Genomic DNA, 22389 nt, shown 5'->3' on the forward strand with positions numbered 1-22389 from the left:
CTTATCATTATGAATCATTTAGACAAACTTTTGACTCGCTCACTGGCCCATTTCTTGTTGTAATACTTGTATTTGCATACACCAAAGTTTTGTATGCATATGTTTGGAAAGAATATCTGTGAACCCAAGATTTACCATGTATTATTTAGCCCAAGTGGATTATAGTCAGGTTGCATGACCCATCCGGTACTAGGCCAAGTATATGAAGAACCTCACTTTGTACTTTAAAAGACAGATGTTTCTATAACAAAATCAAATGCTCCTATAAAATCAGTATACGTAGCCTACCACTAAAGGCTGGTGAGTGTAGTGTACGTAATCTGTTGCAATTCAATTAAGAAGCAGCATCACCGTCATATGTGACAAGATCAAAACTACACTTTAGCTATAGAACACAGACTATCTTGTCCACCGCTGGAATGGGCAAATCTTATAGTCAAAATCCCAGTTAAGTATCGTGGGATAGTCCTAGACTCATGAAATAAACTACATTGAAGAAAAAATCCCTGGGCCAGCAAGAAGGTAGAAATTTCTTTTCTATACAGGTCCTAGTGTATGGAAGTCATGAAAAACTATCAGGTAGGCAATTTGGAGAGATTTCTGAAAAGTAAAATTTGTAATCATTCTTAATCTCCCAAAGACCCCAGCTGTCCGATGCTCCTAGGAAACAATGGTTTATGAAAAATAAATCTCATTCTCTTCCTTACAGAAGATCTAGCACACATTTGAAAAGGCTGTTAATTCTGCACTGTAAAAAAAAAATAAAAACTGACTAGGTGGCCATATAAGGATTAGAGTTCCTCTGAACCTTCAAATCCTGAGTTAAGGTACTACTACTACTACTTATTTCTAAAGCGCTACTAGACGTACGCAGCGCTTTACACTTGAACATGAAGAGACAGTTAAGGTGGTACTTGGAAAAGTTTCTTCTGAGAAAGAGGGCAATTTTCAAACATTTCTGTGCAAAAAACAGGATTTATATGAAAAAATAAGGATTTTGGAAACTGAAAAACACAATAGGTGACTGTCTCTGGGAAAATATGACTAAAGTTGCAGATCCAAAATGTTGAGAATGGATGATTTTCAGGTCAAGGGCCTAAAACGAGTCACATGTTTGAACTTCTGTATCATTTACATTTTTTTCCACATAAAATATGTAGATTGGACTGTTGTATTACAAATCGTTTGCTCTAATTCATTAAAATCTCCTTTTTTTTGTTCTGGTGACTTTTGTCATGTTTTCCCACAGACTGTCATACAAAAGTGTGTGTGTAGATGTGTACAGTGAATACATGTGTAAAAGTACACACACATCAGAAAGTTGTTCCCCGTGACAGATTTGGGGCAGGGTGTGAATATGTTTTCACGGAGAAAGTATCGGCACAAATCATAGGTGCAGATTTATGCACAAACTTTTACTTGGACAATTTTCAAAAGGAAAAAGTACCCTCAGACTTTACAAATGTAAGCTTTGGTTGAAAGCAGCCTTTTTGGAGGAAACCTATCAAGAAACCTTTGAGATTCTGAAGGTGAGCTGCAGGTAGAAGCAAAGGATGTGGAGTGCTATAGTGGTTCTTAATGAGGTTCCAATCTGAGGAAGGATCACCAATGAACAGCTTTTGTGTCTTTTAAACCCTACACCACAGTCATGTAAATCTGAAGGAAATTGACTGCCTAGCAATGGCTCCTAGTGCCATGCTACAAAGAAGGCCAAAATAACAGCCACCCCCCCCCCCCCCAAAAGACACCTCTCTTCCCCTTTTCTCTGTTAAAAAGTGAAATTTCTCCTGTTTGTTCTCTGAAGGAATAAACTTGGTAAACCTCTGCACTTCTTCTAAAAGGATGTGCAAAATATTAACCATTTAGGTCTACTGGTTGGTTATGTAGCAGGATGAATAACTTTCTAAAACTGTGGCTTCTCAGTATGGTCCAGAACCATATTGGGAGCTGGATGCTAGAATATATTCTGGTGCTGTCTGGACATGATACTTCACGCCTTTCTTCTTAGTAACAAGAATATATATAGCACAAAAAATGTGGGTGTTCCTGCATCCTCATCTGGGTCTCCTACAGAAGGCAGCATATGGACACTGCCATCAACTTCATGGTGCATCCAAGTGCTAAAGGAAGCCCAAGGAAAGCAATCTTGGGCTCTTCTGAGACCTTCATACCAAATAGGATGGCCTCTGCATGCCTATTGTTTCTTAAGCATCAAGCCCTTCGTAGGGGAGCAGAACTTATTCTAGAGTAATGCGAATATTTTCCCCCCTATTAACTGCATATATGTCACAATGAATGATATCTGATATTTAACAAAATATATTAGACAAAGGGAATCTGAGTGAATACATAACACAGTTTTTTAAATTATAACTTCATTTATTTAAAGAACAAAGTTATCCAACACCCATGTGAAAAAATAACTGAACAAATTTAATTGATAATTGGATTCAGCTGATTGAACACAGACACATTTTTAAGTGCAACCAGCCCTGTTGAATCTAAACCTCACTACATACTGTACCTTACCATGAGAGGGAAGTAGTCACCACAAAGTTTCTGCAAGGGAAATTCCAGAAGAGACAAGAAAAAAAGATGTTGAAATGTATCAGTCTGGAAAGGATTACAAAGCCAATTCTAAAGCTTTTGGACACCACTAAAACACAGTGAGAACCACTATCTTCAAATGACGATGACTTGGAAAAGTGGTGAATCTTCCTAGGAGCGACCGGCTTGCCAAAGATCAAGTATGCATATGTAGTATCACAACTTAAGCAATGAGTTTATCTTGTTGGGCAGACTGAATGGACCATACAGGTCTTTATCTGCCGTCATCTACTATGTTGCTATATGTTACTAAGTCACAAGACTTCCCAAAAGAAAATCGAAAGAACTGCAGACCTCTCTAGCCTCAGCTAAGGACTACTACTAGACATTTCTAAAGCGCTACTAGGGTTACGCAGCGCTGTACAATTTAACATAGAAGGACAGTCCCTGCTCAAAGGAGCTTACAATCTACAGTGTTCATGATTCCACAATAAGAAAGATAAGGGGCAAAAAATGGGATTCATGGGAGAGTAACAAGTTGGAAGCCACTGCTATCCAAGAGTAACATCGATATTTGTCTCATTTCCAAAGCACATCTGGATGATCCTCAAGCCTTTTAGGATAATGTTCTATGGACAGACGAGTCAAAAGCAGAACTGTTTGGACAACACAGGTCCAATTATGTTTGGCATAAAATATATACTTACCCACGCTGACTACTGCAACAGCATTTTCATTGGCTGTAAGGCCCAAATCCTGAAAAAACTCCAGACCGCCCAAAACACAGCAGCCAGACTCATTTTTGGAAAATCACGATTTGAAAGCGCAACACCTCTTCGTGAAAAACTCCACTGGCTCCCTGTCAACGAACGAATAAACTTCAAAGTCCAATCACCAATTCACAAGATTATCTACGGAGAATCTCCAAGCTACATGACCAACCTAACTGACCTACCAGCTAGAAATGGATCAAAATCCTCTCGAACATATCTCAATCTACACCTTCCCAACTGTAGAGGTCTCAAGTACAAAACGTACTACGCATCCAACTTCTCCGTTATAGGCAGCCAACTCTGGAACGCCTTACCAAGACCCATTCGAACAGTTAGCGACCATCTACCCTTCCGGAAGTTGCTAAAAACTTACCTCTTCAAACAAGCCTACCCAAATGAACAGACTTAATTATGAACTCATTCTACACCACTCCTACCCCTACATCCCCTGCCCATTTCACCTATCTCAATCTATTTCCTAACAACCACATCTATTGCTACAACTGTGTTCTTTCTATGATACTATGTAATTCCATACTATGTAAGCCACACTGAGCCTGCTACCGTGCGGGAAAGAGCGGGATATAAATGCAACAAATAAATAAATAAATAGCATTCCACAGTAAGATCATCATATCTACAGTCAAACATAGTAGTGGCCATGTGATGGGATGAGGATGCTTTGTTGCCTCAGAACTTGGAAAAGTTGCCATTACTGAAGAAACCGCAAACTCTGCACTGTACCAGAAAATTCTTAAGGTCCTTGAGCAGAAAAATAATTGGGTTATGAAGTAAGACAATGATCCAAAACACAAAAACAAGTCTACATCTGAATGGCAGAGGAGAATCAAAATTAAAATTTTGGATTGGCCTAGTCAAAGTCCTAATTTGAACCCAAAAGAGATGCTGTGGCAGGACCAGAACGAGCAGTTCATGAAAACTTATGAATGTGTCTGAATTAAAGCAGTTCTGCAAAGAAGAGTATGCTATGGCAAAAAGTGATATGAAAGACATAAATTACAGGAAGCAGTGGTGGTGCCCTACCAATAGGCCACCTGAGGCAGGAGCCTCAGGCGGCACTCTTTTGGAGCAGCATCCACCCCCATGCCCGGCATGCACTGGCATTGCCTCTCACCCTTTCTTCCCTAAATTTAACTTTTCTTGCTTTCCAAAAGTCAGGGCAGCAGCGGTTCCTCTTATGGCCTGCCTCTCTGACATACTTCCTGTTTGCTCTGAGGCGGTGCGGGCTTCAGTAGAGAGAATGGGCCACAGCTGGCAGCAGGGCAGTGTATGGGAGCCACTGCCACCTCGATGTTTGGAAAGCTAGAAAAGAAGGTAAATTCAGACCATCCCCTCGCATCAAGCAGCAGACAGTCTTGGGCCGCCCCTGACAGGAAGCGTTTGTTTGCAATTATTGCTGCTAAAGGTGGTGCAACCATTTATTAAGCTTGGGGGGGGGGGGGGGGGGAGCAGTCACTTTTTCATATGGGTGATATGTGTGTTGGATAACTTTGTTTCTTAAATAATTTAAAACCTGTGTTAAGTGTTTATTCAGTTTCCTTTATCTAATACAGTACTACATTGTGTTAAAGAGCAAAACCCATTCAGTGGGACATACATATGCACTAATAGGGGAAATCAAGGTGTCAAAACGATTGAGGCCACCAGCATGACTCTGGTCTGCTCTCTGGATCTTCTCCCTGGGCTTAGCTATTCCACACAGATGGAATCAAAACGAGAATGCCATGCCTAAGTGCTCTCATTATTTTATTTGTTGCATTTGTACCCCTCATTTTCCCACCTATTTGCAGGCTCAATGTGGCTTACATAGTACCATCAAAGGCGATTGCCCAGTCGGTTGATAACATACAGGATGCATACTGATCGAATGCGGTATATGTGGAGGATCGGAAGGGATGAGGATTGCGTGATGTCCAGTACGGTCATGTTATGTTCCTGGGTGAAGAGGTTTACGTGGGGTCATTGGGGTATCTTAGTGCAGATATGGATACACATGAAGAGATGTTGCAGTCTTCAGCCAGCTATTTGTAACACCATCAGTGTGATGATTCATAAGGGATATCTTCTGAATGTACTCTGAGCAACTCCTAAAGCTGCTGGCTTGCTTCTCAGCCAATGATGAAGAAAAGTGACATGCAAAATCAGAGGGAGAAGATAGATACACTGGGAGGAAAATCTTTATCCCATCCATTCACATTAAACATAGCAATAAAAAGTTGATTATTACTCAAATGTCAATACAAAATAAAGCATATACAGCCCACAAGTTATTTATTCATACCATTTTCAAGAGGAGCCGGGGCAACTAATTCCAATTGTGCCTCACCCTGGTCATGCATTGTATGGTTAGCAGCCAAACTAGCCCACTGGGACACCCAACGCTTGCTTCCAGGTACAGCAGCACCCTCCTAAAGAAAACAGAGCACATAATTGTCAATTTTATAGCAGCTGAGCAGACCACATGCACATAACATTCAACTATTTTCACAATTTTTTTTAAAGTTAAACATTTATAGCTCTATTCACCCCAAGCTCATAGGTGCCTGGTTGGGCTAAGCCTTCTCAAAACCCAGGCTGGCCAAGAGGCAGAAACAGAATCAGGAGCTGGAGAATGCAGCACAGAAAGTATAGGCTGAAGTTTAAACAGACACTAGAACGAGACCAAGGTAGGAGCCTGGAAGGTGCTCTCAGCTTGTTGAAGCTGCAAATTCCCTGCCTCCTACCTTTGTTTGGTCTATTCTGCTGGCTAGCAGTTTTTCAAAAGGAAGTGATAAATAGTACCCATACTGAAAATATATCTAACCTCCCCAGCAATCTAAGTATCATGAAGGGGAAGAGAGAAAATGGCAACCAAAAATTATCTGTATAACAGTGATATTCAGCCACTATACAAATAGAATATAAGCTTAGTTTAGGTCTGCTTTAAAAAAAGGCTAAATTAAACATATAGCACTGGCAGCAGTCGCCATATACCATGCATTTTCAGCATCACTGGTCATACATAATGTATTAATTTACATAGAAACAGAGAAAAATGTAGGCAGATATGGCCTTATGTAGAAATAATTAGGCTGGCAGAAAATCACTTATACAGTAATTACTCTGGACTCATTTGCTAAGGGATATGACAGTACCTCTTAGGTGGCTCTAAGCTCGGTGGCTAGGTTGCAACAATGAAAAGAATAAAGCCAAAATGGAAATATATTATTTATTTTAGATATAAAATAATATGGCAAAATGCAAAGCAAGTTACAAAAATATACTTGTGCCCTACCAAAATATACTGATTATTACTGATATATAAATAAAGATATATGATTACACCACTAATATATCCTAAGAAGATTATACACTTAGCAGCGAGGTGGACTACTGACCACAAATCCTGGGACAAACTAGTCCTTTACAAACAAAAAACATAGACTATCTACACCCTGAACTATAGGTAGTAAATCCCACTTCTCTTACCCTGCAATCTGTAAGGTTGCAGACTTCTGGTGTTGTGAAGAATCTGATTCCTCTATTGAGACTCTAGCAGGATACCTGCGGGTCTATCCCCTGCTCAGGAATAAAATCCAAAGTCTTTGACCTGTACTCAGGTTTACAGTCTTTCGGGAAGCTACAGAGCTGCAGCGGAACTGACCTTCTCAGCTTTTATCACAAGGAATTCAGTTCCCTGGTGTTTTTGGAAAATCAGTCCCGCTAGCACCTCTGAGAGAGATCTATCCACCAACAAAACTTCTTCTCTTCTCTCTCTCTTCTGCCTTCTCCAAACTTCTGATTTCTCTCTCACCCCCATCCTTGGCCCTGCTTTCAGTCAGGTGACATATATGGACCAATCACAAACTGTGTACTTCTGTCCAACAGAATTCATGGTCATGATGAAAGGCCTTGTGATTAGCAAAGAAACTCTTATCAGTCACAAGTCTAATGGTAGCAAATTCCCTCTTGGTTCACATACTCCTGGAGACTAGCAGGCTCATTTTCAAAGGAGAAGGACGTCCATCTTTCGACATAAAACGGAAGATGGACATCCTTCTCACAGAGATGTCCAAATCGGTATAATTGAAACCCGATTTTGGACGTCTCCAACTGCAGTCCATCGCAAGGATGTCCAAAGGGGGCATGTCGGAGGTGTAGCGAAGGCGGGACTTGGGCTTGCCTAACACTTGGACATCTTTGACCCATAATCGAAAAAAGCAAGGACGTCCCCTTGAGATAGAGGGCAATGAGAAATTCTCCTGCTGGTTCCGAGGCTACAACTGCTCTTAGTGTCTCCATGCGAAAGCGGGATACTCTGAAGCAGCAATGTAGACATTTGAGATCTAAGATCAGATGAAAGGTGCCTTCCTTCTTTGGGACAATGATGTAAATGCAGTATCTGCCTTGTCCCTGGTCGGCCTGGGGAACTGAAACAATGGCCCGGAGCACCAGCCAGAAAACTACAGTGGCCTGAAGCTTGACTGCCTTGGCTCCCTTTCAACAAGGAGACTGCAAGAAGAGAGGAATGACCGCGCAGGAGAACCTTCTGTAAGAATATCCAGAACCTATTGGGCCTGAGGTGATTTTGGCCCACTCCTCTCAAGAAATCCTCCTAATGGAGGAAGAGAAGAGTGCACCAGCCTCGCATCATTGCGAAACTCTGGAGGCATTGGGTGCTCTAGCTGACTTCCTATCCACACAAAAGGAAGAGAGAAGTCCAGTTTTCAGGCACGCCAGACCATATTGCTGATGACCAGGCTGGTACAATCTCTTGAAATCAAAAACTCCCTGAAGACGGATGACCAGAGGCTTTCAGGTTATCCTCCAGCAAACACTGTGGCTTAGGTTACCCCAGTTGTTTCATAAAATTACTGAGATCTTCTCCAAATAGCAACTTGTCCCAAAAGAGCAGTTTAACTAGACATGACTGATGCTGCATCCGCTGTCCAGTGCAGCAACCAGAGTTGCTGACATGCCGTGTCAGCAAAGACATACCGAAGGGCAGAACCTGTAACATGTCATAACTAACATCTGCCAAGTAGGCCAACCCTGCTTCCAGCCAGGCGTTGACTATTGCTGACTGTTGATACCACTTCAGGCATGCTCTTGCCATGAACAAGCTCCATCCTGTCACTTGAAGGCCCAAAGAGGCCACTTCAAAGGCTGGTTTCAGCAAGCCTTCTAGCTTACTATCCTGTAAGTCTTTTAGGACAAGGTGATCTTCTTAGTTACCACCGTAACCAGGGAGTCCACTGTGAGAGCTGCAATTTATCTTTTTCCTCCTGAATGGGTAAAAGTGAGCCATAGCTTTCCCCACTCACAGCCCCACATCTGATTAGACCATTCTGCTGTGATCAGTTCCTGAAAGCCTGGATGCATCTGGAAGGCCTTAGAAGGACCTCTAAGCTCCCTCCATTATCGACAAAGATGGAACTCCTAATGCCAATGCAGAAGGCTCCCCAACGGAAAACACTGTCAGTGCCTAAGAAATAATAGTAGTGAGGTTCCTCTTTATGAAATAACCTTAGTACTTTCGAATCATCTCCATCCTCTAATAGTTCCTTTAATGAAGTCTCCTCTCAATAGACCGAAGCCACGTCAAATAAGTGGGGAGAAGCACAGATAGCCTGTGAATCCTACAGGTCTAAACGAGCTCTCTTAGGAGCCGGAGGGGCAGCGGGCCGAGAAAATGAAGCACCTTGCAGCAATTCCGATTATCCCTGCTCCAGTAGATAGGCCTGGTGTAAAAGCAATATAAGCTCCAGAGAAAAAGATCCCAGTATATCTGATTGCTCTGTTGGGCCCTGAGGCTGTAAAATGGCAGCTGTGCTCCGCCCATGATCAGACAAAGACTACACCTCACTACCAGTCAGCCCCAACAAAATGGAGCCCTTTTCTGTGCTCTCCTGCATCAAGCTGTGCACTGGTCCTGCTGGACAGCCCGAAGACGCCAGCTATTTGGATACTGTGCCACATCCGAAATATTCCTGGCTTGCACTCACTGCCATGCCCTGACGCTGGCTGGTGGGTCCCTCAGCGGGAACACCGCTTAACTACCTCTGCAAGAATCACCATTTTCCAGGACTATCACAAGCACAGCACATGTCCCAAGCGGTTCATCAGGATCCCTTCCCTGCACCTAACAGAACTTGCAACCCTCCATGTGGTTTTAAGTCAAACTTCATTTAGTTTTGTCACTGCCATCTACTTCTCTCAAGTTTACAGTCTCTACAAGTATTACCACAGATAAGCAAGGCTCAGGATTGATACTTTGTCTCATGCTCTCCAGCAAACCTCTTCCTTTTTTTTTTTTTTAAGGTTGTTGTGCTGGAAAAGGAGAGTTTCACATGAAACAGGAGAGTGAAAACTGTGGCCATCCACCTGCTGGAGACAGAAAATACTGAGGAGCTGGACTGGATCACAAGAGAGGATTCGGCTCAGTTTTCAGTTCTCTGTCTCCATCTGCTGGTTGATGGACACATCTATCCCACACGTTCTGGTATAGAGAGAAGCTATGCAATGGAAAAAATTTCCAAAGTACATTTTGATATACTGACTGTGCATATTATATTTTATGAACTCTAATATGAGGCTCTCTTTGGAAGTGGGGATTGGCAGACAGACACTGAGGTAATCTCTCACATTCTGTGGCATAGCAGTGAGGATCATTTCTATCACAGTATGTGAAAAACTAACCCCATTGGAGACATTACCCCAATAAACATTCAAACTACTAACCCTATCTAAGAGCAACAAATCACTACTCCTCCATTATTTTTTGCCACTTGTATATTTTGACAATAAGCAATTTCAGTTGAACATACCTGAGCCTATGTAACATTATCTCCCTCTCCCGCTTATGTCTTACATTTACATTTTATATTCTTCAATCAAATCTTTATTTAGATGAGGCTTATTTACTACGGACTACACATCTAGCAATAGGGTTGACAACTTTTCAATACAGAAAAACCCGACACCTGATCCGCCATATGCCCCTCCCTTGCCCGCAACACCCAAAACACCAAGAAATGTTCCCCACAAAGGAAGTTGCTGTCCAAGGAATAAGGAAGGGATGTAGGCAACCAATCCAGGTGGGGCACCAAAAGCTGAGGTGATAAAATCTTTATTTCCAATGACCAGATATAAAAGACTAGACACAGTTCCATGTTTTGGCAAATGGCATGCCTGCCTCAGGAGTCAATATATCTACATATGTAAAAAAAAATTATATACAAATAGAAAAAATTGAATATGTAAAGAAACTATAATTGCCATACAAAGTAACATAAAATGATACGTCATGCAAAAACAAAGGGATTGTATAATGAAAATATAACACACATACAGTGTGTGACCACACATGTGCAAACAATGGAAATTAGAAAAGCTTGGCATGCACTTAAAAGAACATGTCATGCATATATAGCGTGAAAAGGAATGAGAATACTACTAATATAATGAAACACTGAACAGTGAACCAAGTTGATAAAGAATTAGAACAATGAGCCAGATACCCTTATAAAGTTGTGTAAAGAAAGCCTTCTTAGAAAATGAGTGGTATAGTTTAAGTGTAACGAGGTATAGTGCATCTATATGTATGCATGTGACCCTATCTAGCAAGCCTAACCTAAACTCTGAAGCAAGGCAAACAAATCTCAAAATCTTTTCCTCTGACCGTCCTCCAAACTCAACCAATTTTATTAAATTAACTCATGATCATACTATCCCCAAACAACAGGGCATAGGCCCAAATAAGCACACCTCTACCTAAAACCTCGTCTCTCTATATACAATAACTCCACTCAGCCACTCAACAATCACAATACCCAGCAGTTCTTAAAGGAAAAGATATACCACCAAAACACTACACATTTCCTACTAGGGATAGAGAAATTACCTGAAAAATAATAAATGTAAACTGCTTTGATTATACCTCAGAAAGGTAGCATATCAAATACATGACCCTTTTATTTATTGGAGATTTATTAACTGCCTTTATGAAGAGATTCACCCAACTTCTGCTAAAATGGCCTAAACAGAGGAAACAAGATCCCCAACTCTTAACAGAATTATAAAAGATAAATGAACAGCAATACTAATGAGTCAAAAATACAACCCTCCCCCCATCAAAGGTTATCATGACATAGTACTGGGCCCCACTGCCATGCCTGGGAGCCAGGCTAAGGAGCAGGAAATGATCACAGCTAGAAATAGGTCTAGGTTTCTCTCACAGACTTGAGGCTTGCTTACATCTGGCACTAGATGGATCAGTAAGGAAGGTATAAAGCTTTGCTTAATGGGTAATTACTTGGGATGACATTCTTGAGCAAGTCACAATCAGAAATGTTATGGGCTCTCTTAAAGCAGCAATGTTCTCATAGGAACATCTCTCAAAGCCACTGGTTTGCTTAGTGATCACTGCTTTGCAGAAAATAAAGAATACTCTTCAGAAACGCAACTTCGACAAAACAGAAAATTTTAAACAAACTGCCTTAGCAAAGAAGGCAGCCTTCTAAGACAGTGGATTATCTGATAAATTAAAATCAGAAAACGTCAAAAAGAGTCAAGGTGCCTAAAATGGGAGTTAACCATAGCAAAGGTCTGCTGATGTGCACCAGTTTAGGCAAAAGAGAATAAACTGTGTGCCAGTTACATCAGTCCCTCCCCATAATTCTTACTTTTTCTGGACAGTTCTCTAGACATTCCCCTAATTGCACACATAATCCAGATGTGTGCTTCATTGAGAATGCTTATGTTTGAGAAGTGATAAATGCAGCAAACATATTAAGTTATGTGTCCATCAACAATAAATGCTACCTCCAAGTCAAGAAATCCAGTTGTACCCTGCTGTGGTCTTTTCCCTTCTAACTCTGCTGTGGAAGAACTTAGAGTCCAATCTTTACATAAATGTTCCTTGTCCTCGTTGACAATATGCTTATTATAATATGGGCTGTCATCCACTCCAAAGACCTGAAAACAAATTTTCGCAGAGATTAACCAGATGACACCCTAATACAATGCTTATTTTTATTAATTGATTTCTTTCAGGATGAATGGAGAAATTCTGAGTTCTGAAGAACAGCCAAAGACGTCTATTTAAAAACAATCTTTATCCAAGAATAATATGGATAAATATTTATAAATCGTGTTATTTGGGGTTATTTCAGCATTAATAGTTGATGGCCAAATCTTTAACACAAGGCACGGAGAAAGCAAAGAGTTGTAAGGATCTGCATCACAGCCTGTGGCCATTAAAAAACAATATTACAGCAGCAATAATCCCTTCAAGTGCCTCCTCGGTTCTTACACATTAGCTTTATAGTAATATTGAGAATTACAGGAAGACTACTGTTCTGGGGTTTTTTGTTTGTTTCAATCTATAGAAATTAAAGACAGACTGAAAACTGGCCATAATTTTTTTAATCGTCTGTAAGCAGAAAAACTCTTGTGCCTACATCATACTAGGCTATGGTCTAACAAGTGCTTAATTAGGTCAGTGAAAACTACACAGTGTACTTTTCACTGAAGTTCTCCGATCTAAACATGTTAAAGCCACAGGAACATTTTATTCATGGAATGTTATAGCGTTCAGTGCCAAGTTTAATTTCTAGGGGTGGGGGTTGTCGGGTAGGTCAAGGGAAAAAGTTAAGGAGATGGGATTTCATGTCGAAGAAGAGATATAAAGCCCCTTTAATACAAGAGAACTGTTGTATTTGCATATTTTGCAAACACAATAAATTTCAGAAACTAATTGGGTTTAATAAAGGCATTAGTTTTAATAATAGTCCAGCTGAGTGGACTCTCAGGTTCAAAAATTCAATAAATCTATCAGCATACAAGAAGGACCTGTGACATTTTTGCTACTGGAATTTACCACTTTACTCTCTCAAAAAAGTTAGATGTCTGCCATAAAGGTAATAAAGTTTTCAGACTGTAGAAGTCTTGGTTAATGACAGAGAATTTTATGAACACAGAGAGGGGCATTTTCGAACGGGGACGCCCATCTCTGAGGACATCCCTGCGAAGGGGCGGGGCATCCCGTATTATCAAAACAAGATGGGCGTCCATCTCGCGTTTCAATAATAAGGTCGGGGACGCCCAAATCTCAACGTTTAGTTCGACCTAAGAGATGGTCGACCTAAATGTTGAGATGGTCGATCTTAGAGATGGTCGTCCCCGGTTTTCGGCCATAATGGAAACCGAGGACGCCCATCTCAAAAACGACCAAATGCAAGCTCTTTGGTCGTGGGAGGAGCCGGCATTCGTAGTACTACTACTACAAATCATTTCTATAGCGCTACCAGTCGCACGCAGCGCTAATGCACTGGTCCACCTGACATGCCAGGATACCAACCGAGCACACCCTAGGGGGCACTGAAGTGGACTTCACAAATTGCTCCCAGGTGCATAGCTCCTTTACCTTCGGTGCTAAGCCCCCTAACCCCCCCCCCAACAAAACCCACTCCCCACAACTGTACACAACTACCATAGCCCTAAGGTGTGAAGGGGGGCACCTACATGTGGGTACAGTGGGTTTCGGGTGGGTTTTGGAGGGCTCACATTTACCACCACAAGTGTAACAGGTAGGGGGGGATGGGCCTGGGTCCGCCTGCCTGAAGTGCACTGCACCCACTAAAATCTGCTCCAGGGACCTGCATACTGCTGTGTTGGAGCTGGGTATGACATTTGAGGCTGGCATAGAGGCTGGAAAAAATATTTTTAAATTTTTTATTTTGAGGGTGGGTTGGTGACCACTGGGGGAGTAAGGGGAGGTCATCCCTGATTCCCTCCGGTGGTTATCTGGTCAGTTCAGGCACCTTTTCGAGGCTTGGTCGTGAAAAAAATTGGACTAAGTAAATTCGGCCAAATGCTCGTCAGGGACGCCCTTCTTTTTTCCATTATCAGCCGAGGAAGCCCATCTCTTAACCACGCCCCCGTCCCGCCTTCGGTACACTGCCGACATGCCCCTGTGAACTTTGGTCATCCCTGTGACGGAAAGCAGTTGAGGACTCCCAAAATCAGCTTTCCATTATGCCGATTTGGGCGACCCTGAGAGAAGGACGCCCATCTTCCGATTTGTGTCGGAAGATGGGCGTCCTTCTCTTTCGATTATGCCGCTGATAGTTTTGCATAATACGTATTTCTTAAAGCACAGCCAAAAGCATAACAGTTGCTTGCCAATGCTTGAATTGTCTCACATCTTCAATGAAAAATTTCATATATTTTAAAACATGTATGTTTTAAACAAAGTCAAAAACAAACCTTGTCAGAAATTAAAATTATAATATCAGAAAAGAAAAAAAAACCCTAAAGAACTGTACCAAAGTAAATTCACAAATGTTTCCTTAATATCAGTACACCTTACGGGGGGAAAAGAACAACAACAACAACAACAACAAAACCACCACCAACAAAATAAAAAAAAAACAAACAAAAACATAGAGACCAATTACTGAAAACTGCCTATTAGAAAAAAGGACCCTGTCAAAGTGTGAGACTAACCACAACTACAGGACAATTACATATCCCTTGTGTACTGAAGATGAGGGGATGTGAGTTGAGTAGACATAGTTACTGGAAATTTGTTATTAAGAACAAAGGCAGCAGTTTTGAAGAATCCAAACAGAATGCACAGAAATAAGCTACAGCAGACTAATCTTCCATTGATGAATGAAATTAATTGCATATAAGTATTTCCATATTGGGACAGACCAAAGGTCCATCAAGCCCAGCATCCTGTTTCCAGCAGTGGCCAATCCAGGTCACAAATACCTGGCAAGGTCCCAAAAAAGTACAAAACATTTTATGCTGCTTATCCCAGAAATACCTATCCATTCTCCATTACCTATCTCTACTTACTTATCCCTTTTATTATTCTGCTACTCTTAATTTATACTTTCTCTAACAATATTCTGTATTCCCTATTAATGCGTAAGCTGCATTGAACCTGCTTTAAGTGAGAAAGCGTGGGATACAAATGTAATAAATAAATAAATAGTTATACTTCACAATACAATTACATGGGTACTTTAGGAAGAAAGGTAAAATTATGTCTTACCTGATAATTTTATTTCCTTTAACGCAGCAGATGAATCCAGGAACTAGTGGGTTAAATCCGCCTACCAACAGGTGGAGATAGAGATAAACAAACTGAAGGCAGTGATGCCAGACGGCCAGCTCCTTCCTCAGTTAGTATGTCATTCGTAAGCATTTGCCAAGGCCAAAAATATGAAACCAATAGCAACCAGAAACCATCCTCACTATGAAAAACAGAGAACCAAATAAGAATGTCAAAATAACTGCAATGATCCAGAAATCAGAATCCTTTCTGTGTTCCCATTATCTGTCTGAACTCTGCAAAAGAGAACCCGGAAGGAAAAAATAGCCATACTGCGCAGAAAATGAAAAAAGCGTCGGCTGAACTAGGGAGGGATCCTGGATTCATCTGCTGCATTAAAGGAAAGAAAAACATCAGGTAAGACTTAATTTTACCTTCCTTGTCACTTGCAGCAGATGAATCCAGGAACTAGTGGGTTGTACCAAAGCATTCCTTAATTAGGGTGGGAAGCTGACGCTCCCCGCACCAACACTCCCACCCCAAAACTCGCATTCTCCCGAGCAGACACGTCTAGCCTGTAATGCTTCGCAAAAGTATGACGGGACGCCCAAGTAACCACCCTACAAATCTCTTCCAGAGATAAGGCCTCCGCCTCCGCCCAAGAAGCCGCCTGTGCCCGAGTAGAATGCACCTTCAGGGCCAATGGAGACGCCCACCCTTGTAGCAGATACACCGCTCCAATGGCTTCCCTAATCCAGCGAGCAATGGAAGCCTTAAAAGCCGCCTCACCTATTTTCGATCCTGGCAAGAGCACAAAGAGATGATCTGAGCGTCAAAACTTGTTAGAGATCTGCAAGTACCGAAACAAGGCTCTCCGCACGTCCAGGAAACGTAGTGAGGCAAACTCCCCCGGATAATCCTCTCTTCGAAAAGACGGAAGATAAACCGCCTGATTGACATGGAAAGCCGAAACCACTTTAGGTAGAAATGACAGCATCGTCCGGATCGACACCCCTGCTTTAGAAAACTGCAAAAAAGGATCTCTGGAAGACAAAGCCTGAATTTCAGAAATCCTCCTAGCCGAAGCAATGGCGACCAAAAACACTGTCTTAAGTGTTAAATCCTTCACAGAAACCTTATTCAACGGTTCAAATGGTGGGGCCTGGAGGGCTCGCAGTACCACATTCAAATGCCACGCCGGGCAAGGCTGCCGCAGAGGAGGCCAAAGCCGAAGAGCCCTGCGTAGGAAACAGACCACATCAGAGTGAGTTGCTAACGAGGAACCGTCCAGTTTGCCCCTAAAGCAAGCTAGCGCGGCCACCTGCACTCGAAGGGAATTATATGCCAATCCCTTTTGAAGACCATCCTGAAGGAACTCCAGAATAACCGGAAAGTCCGCCCGAAAATGTGATCCAGCACGCAAAGCACACCACGCCCAGAAAGCTTGCCACACTCGCGTGTACGCTGCTGAAGTAGACTGCTTAAGTGCCCCCAAAAGAGTGGCAATGACTGGTCCTGAAAATCCCTTCTTCCTCAGCTGCCGCCTCTCAATAGCCAGGCCATAAGACCAACGCGGAAGGGATTTTCCATCTGAACTGGCCCTTGATGCAGCAGATCGGGAGTCACTGGAAGTCGCAATGGTGGCTCTGAGATCCGCATACCACGGCAGTCGGGGCCAGTCTGGGGCCACTAGAACGACCGGCCCCCGATGCCGCCCTATGCGGCAAAGAACTCTCCCTATCAGAGGCCATAGAGGAAAAACATACTGTTGTTCCAGCCATGGCTGGAGAAAAGCGTCCAATCCTGTGGATCCTGGCTGCCGTTTGCGGCTGAAGAACTGAGGAACTTGGTATTGCAAGCCATGGCCATGAGATCCATTACTGGTCTTCCCCAACGTTAACAGATCAGCCAAAAAGCCGAGTCCGACAGCGTCCATTCCGCTGCGTCCAAAAGAGTCCAGTTGAGAAAATCCGCTCGAACATTGTCTTGACCCGCAATGTGCGCTGCTGACAGACTCTGAACATGTGCTTCCATCCATACTAGAAGACGAGACGCTTCCACTGCCAAGGGAAGAATGCAAGTGCCCCCCTGCCGATTGATGTAGGCCACCGTCGTGGTGTTGTCCGAGAATACACGAACCGCAGGCCCCTGCAGAAGGTCCTGAAAACTCTGCAGCGCATGCATGACTGCTCGCAACTCCAGATGATTTATCGGCCAAGTCGCTTCGAGAGGGGTCCACGATCCCTAGGCTACTCGATGAAAACAATGGGCTCCCCAGCCCGCAAGGCTGGCATCCGTCACGACTACCACCCAATTTGGAGATGCCAGAGAAACACCCTTCTGCAAACTGGCTGACCGGAGCCACCACGCGAGACTGGCCCTGGCCCGGCTTAACCAAGGAAGACGTCGTTGATAATCCAGCAATGTCGGCAACCATCTGCTCAAAAGGAAATTCTGAAGAGGCCGCATGTGAGCCCTTGCCCATGGAATGACCTCCAAGGTCGCCATCATGGAACCGAGGAGCTGAACATAGTCCCACACTCGGGGAGCGCGACGACTCAATAAGGTCCATACCTGAGAAAGCAATTTGACCCTTCGCCCCTCGGGGAGAAACACTTTCCCCCGCTTCGTATCGAATTGCACTCCAAGATACTCCAGACTCTGAGTAGGAACCAGATTACTCTTGTCCATATTGACCACCCAACCTAAGGATTGCAACACCGCAATCACTCGGTCGGTGACCACTCAACTCTCCTCTGCTGTCGTCACCCGAATCAGCCAGTCGTCGAGATATAGATGCACTCGAATCCCCTCCTTCCGCAGGAACGCTGCCACCACCACCATGACCTTGGAACAAGTGTGCGGGGCAGTAGCCATTCCGAAAGGAAGGGTCCAAAACTGGAAGTGCTGACCCAGCACCGTAAATCTGAGAAATCTCTGATGGGGCTGCCAAATAGGAATGTGCAGGTAAGCTTTCCTCAAATCGAGAGCCGTAAAAAACTCGCCTGGTTGAACAGCAGCAATAACTGCCCTTAATGTCTCCATGCGGAAGTGACGAACCCGCAAAAACTGGTTTACTTTTCTGAGATTCAAAATAGGCCAAAAAGCCCCTCCCTTCTTTGGAACCACAAAGAAGATGGAGTACGGACTTGTGTGCCTTTTGAGAGGAGGAACAGGCACGATAGCCCCTATCCTTAGCAGGTCTCGCAAACACTGCAGAACCGCTGTCCTCTTGGCCCGCGATACACAGCGGGACACCAGAAAAAAGTCTGTGACGGGAGAGAAGAATTCTAGCTTGTAACCTTCTCGCACCACATCGAGGACCCACTGGTCCGAAGTAATTCTGGCCCACTCTAGAAGAAACAGAGAAAGCTGACCACCGATCTGCTCTCCTCCCGAATGGACCTGCGCCCCATCATTGGGAGGCCCGAGAAGGAGCCCCCTGACGAGAGGGGGGGGGGTCCAGCCAGATGCTTCTCGTTGTGAAAGGAACAACGCTGCCCAAAACGAGGACGCTGAAAGGCCGCTTTGGACAGCCCCGGGCGATACCATCGCATCTCTCTGAAACGTGACCTCGAGGCTCCCTGCCTGGAAGTAGACTTGGGTCTATCCTCCGGAAGACGCTACGATTTGGAATGCCCCAAATCTTTAACAATCTTTTCTAGGTCTTCCCCAAAAAGCAATTTCCCCCGGAAAGGCAATTTAATGAGCTGTTGCTTAGAGGCCATATCTGCGGCCCAATGACGGAGCCACAGAAGATGCCGAGAGGAAACGGTCAAGGCCATGAGTTTGGCCGAAGTATGGATCAAATCATACAAGGCATCCGCCAAGTACACCAGCCCAATAACCACCAGTGACATCTGAGGAGTTCCCGGCATATCAGACTCCGAAATCGAATCCATGACAGAATGTAGCCAACTGAGACAAGCTCTAGCCGCATAAGAACTACAAACAGAAGCTTGAAGTGTCAAAGCGGCCACCTCAAAGGCACATTTTAAATAGGCCTCTACCCATCTGTCTTGCATATCCTTAAGTGCCACACCACCTTCCACTGGAAGAGTAGTCTTCTTAGTGACCGCCGTCACCAGGGCATCCACCCTAGGTAGAGCAACCTGCTGTAAACGGTTCGCTGAAACCGGATACAGCCTGGCCATAGCCCTGGCTACTTTCAGACCCCCATCCGGATCCACCCACTGGGCCGAAATCAACTCTTCAATAGCTTCATGTATCAGAACCTTAGAAGGTCGTCTGGTACTAGCCATCTTGGGGTTGACTGCCTGAGAAGCCGCAACCTCAGGTTCCTCTATATTCAGGGCTTCCAGCGCCTGAGAGATGAGTGAAGATCTGGAGAATGTTGTTATGCAGCAAAAGGTTCTCTCTCATAAAAGCAGCTTCATGCTGTACCATACTGCGGGACCCAAGTTCACCTCACCTGTCTCCAGTTAGAAAAGGCAATGACTTCCCGTTCCTGAGAAATAACCTTGCAAGATAGGAATTGTTGAAAATTGAGGTCAGTAAGCCAACTGTAGTTTTCCTTTCCTGTTCCAATGTTGGTGGTTCCTGTTTCCCTCTTTATTTCTACTTCCCAGTGCAGTCACAACAGTTTACCAATGTGCCTCTAGCTTCTCCCACATCGTCACACATGGATCCTTCATCCAAGGCACCATATGATCCACTTGCAGTTGAGTTCTGCAGTGGCTGCCACTCTTCTGGGCTTAATGAGGTCTCCACAGACAGGTAGGTCACTGGCTCTCCTTGTCCTAGCATCCGTCCTAGTGGCATTGCTCCAGAGAGGTAGACAAGGCCAGAAAAGGAGTATGCCACATAAAAGCTGCAGCCCATTAAAATAGAATTTATCTATATTAATAAATCCCACCTTGAACGTTCTGAAGCTCACTCCAAGGCAAAGAAGCTCACTCCAAGGCAGAGAAGCACAAAAATCCTGTAGTCTTCATAGGCTAGGACCAGTCACCCTCACTCATAGACCCGCCCTCAGCCACGCCCCATCTACTATAATAAAACTCACCCTCAATGTTCTGAAGACAACGTTCTGAAGTCACTCAATCACTCCTTGAAGGGTTCGTGGATTCATAGTGGTGAAGCCACCCCACAGACCCGTGCCCCGCCCTCGCGTCAAATGTCATGACGTCGAGGGCGGAAAAAAAAATACTAAACAAACGGATCGCACCCACGCAGGGGGAGGAGAAGTGTTTCCCTACTCCTCCCCCTGCCGACCCACCCGCGGAAAGGGAAACCACCAGTGGTGTGCTGGAGCCGGCTCGCAAGAGCCGGTTGTTACATTTTGTACCGACTTGCGAGCCGGTTGTTTCCTACTGCGAGCCGGCTCTCCTCCCGCCCGCCCGATAAATCAATCGCCCGCCCGATCCGGACCCTCACTGTAACCGACCGTCACCTGACTCTTCTAATTCTTCAGCGGGGCAGGCAGTCTTGCCTGCCCGCTACCAGCGCTTACTCTACCCTGCCGGTTTGCGCTTTAAAAATGGCCACCGAGACTTCCAGAGGCGGCCTCGCGAGACTTCTACTGAAGTCTCGGCGGCCATTTTGAAACGCTAAACGGCAGGGGAGAGTCAGTGCTGGTAGCGGGCAGGCAAGACTGCCTGCCCCGCTGAAGAATTAGAAGAGTCAGGTCGGCGAGGGATGGAACTGATCCGGAGGGAGGGAGGGAGAAGTCGCCGGTGAACATTTCGGGAGGGGTGGCAGGGGAGAGAAGGGCATGGGTGGATGGAGGGGAGATAACTAAAGGTTGCACTGGAAATAGGTGCATGCAGGGCAGGGGAGAGGAGGGTCACTGTTGGACATGGGGGGATGGAGGGCAGGGGAGGGTCACTGCTGGACATGGGTGGATGGAGGACAGGGGAAAGGAGGGTCACTGCTGGACATGGGTGCATGCAGGGCAGGGGAGAGGAGGGTCACTGCTGGACATGGGTGGATGGAGGACAGGGGAAAGGAGGGTCACTGCTGGACATGGGTGCATCAAGCAGGGCAGGGGAGAGGAGGGTCACTGCTGGACATGGTGCATGCAGGGCAAGGGAGAGGAGGATCACTGCTGGACATGGGTGCATGCAGGGCAGGGGAGAGGAGGGGAGAGAGAAGAAATGCTGGACATGGATGGAGGGGAGAGAAGAGTGAGGAAGGAGATGAGATGAGGTAAAAGGAAGAGAGGAGAAAAACTGCACATGGATGAAGAAAATAGGCAGAAACTGAAGACCAGAAATGAAGAAGAAAGGAGGAAAGGAAAGAAATAAATGGAAAGGAAGCCCTGGAAACGGAGTTAAGAGGACAGATAGCAGCAGAATCGGATACTGGGCCAGCATGATCAGAAAAACAGTAACCAGACAACAAAGGTAGAAAAAAAAACCATTTTATTTTCATTATAGTGTTTGCAATATGTTCACTTTGAGAATCAGGTGCTCAACATTAAAAGTTTATATTTATTTACGGCATTTTATCGCACATTAAACATGAATTAGATTGGAACCAGAAGGGGCGGAGTCAGGAGTTAGAATCTTTGTCTCACACACACTCTCTCTCTCTCACACTGTGTCTCACATACGCACTTGCACACACTCTTATTCTCACACACACACTCACACCCAGACTCAATCTCTCTCTCTCTCACACACACACACTCACACTTTTACTCTGTCTCTCACACAGTCACTCTCACATACACTCTCCCAGGAAAACCTTGCTAGCGCCTGTTTCATTTGTGTCAGAAATGGGCCTTTTTTACTAGTTTTAGAATAAAACCCGATGTGGCCACATTTCACTCTCAAGCTGCAATCAGGGGAAACACCACACAACAGTGATGGCAAATCGATACTGACAGTATTATCCTCAACAATAGGCACAACATATTGTCTGATTGTTAAATAGCAAATCAGTGAGAACCCTCTCTTTCTCAAAGTAGCTCACAAATACAGTTACATTTTTTTGCCTAAAGGAATAAGATATAGGATCATCTTACTGCTTGCTCCAGTTTCC

At 44.2% G+C, this 22389-nt stretch overlaps 1 protein-coding gene across 1 annotated transcript in view; it reads right to left on the bottom strand.

Annotated features, from left to right (window-relative positions):
• Positions 1-22389, bottom strand: part of CEP170 (centrosomal protein 170) — a 203682-nt gene that overhangs the window by 78458 nt on the left and 102835 nt on the right. The window contains exons 11-12 of the mRNA XM_030196425.1: positions 12144-12296; positions 5623-5749 (exon numbers count right to left, since the gene is read on the bottom strand). Of these exons, the coding sequence (XP_030052285.1) occupies positions 5623-5749; positions 12144-12296 (280 nt within the window). The remainder of the gene's footprint in view (positions 1-5622; positions 5750-12143; positions 12297-22389) is intronic.

The sequence above is a fragment of the Microcaecilia unicolor genome, chromosome 3 (assembly GCF_901765095.1).
Source record: "Microcaecilia unicolor chromosome 3, aMicUni1.1, whole genome shotgun sequence".
Taxonomy (NCBI): Eukaryota; Metazoa; Chordata; class Amphibia; order Gymnophiona; family Siphonopidae; genus Microcaecilia; species Microcaecilia unicolor.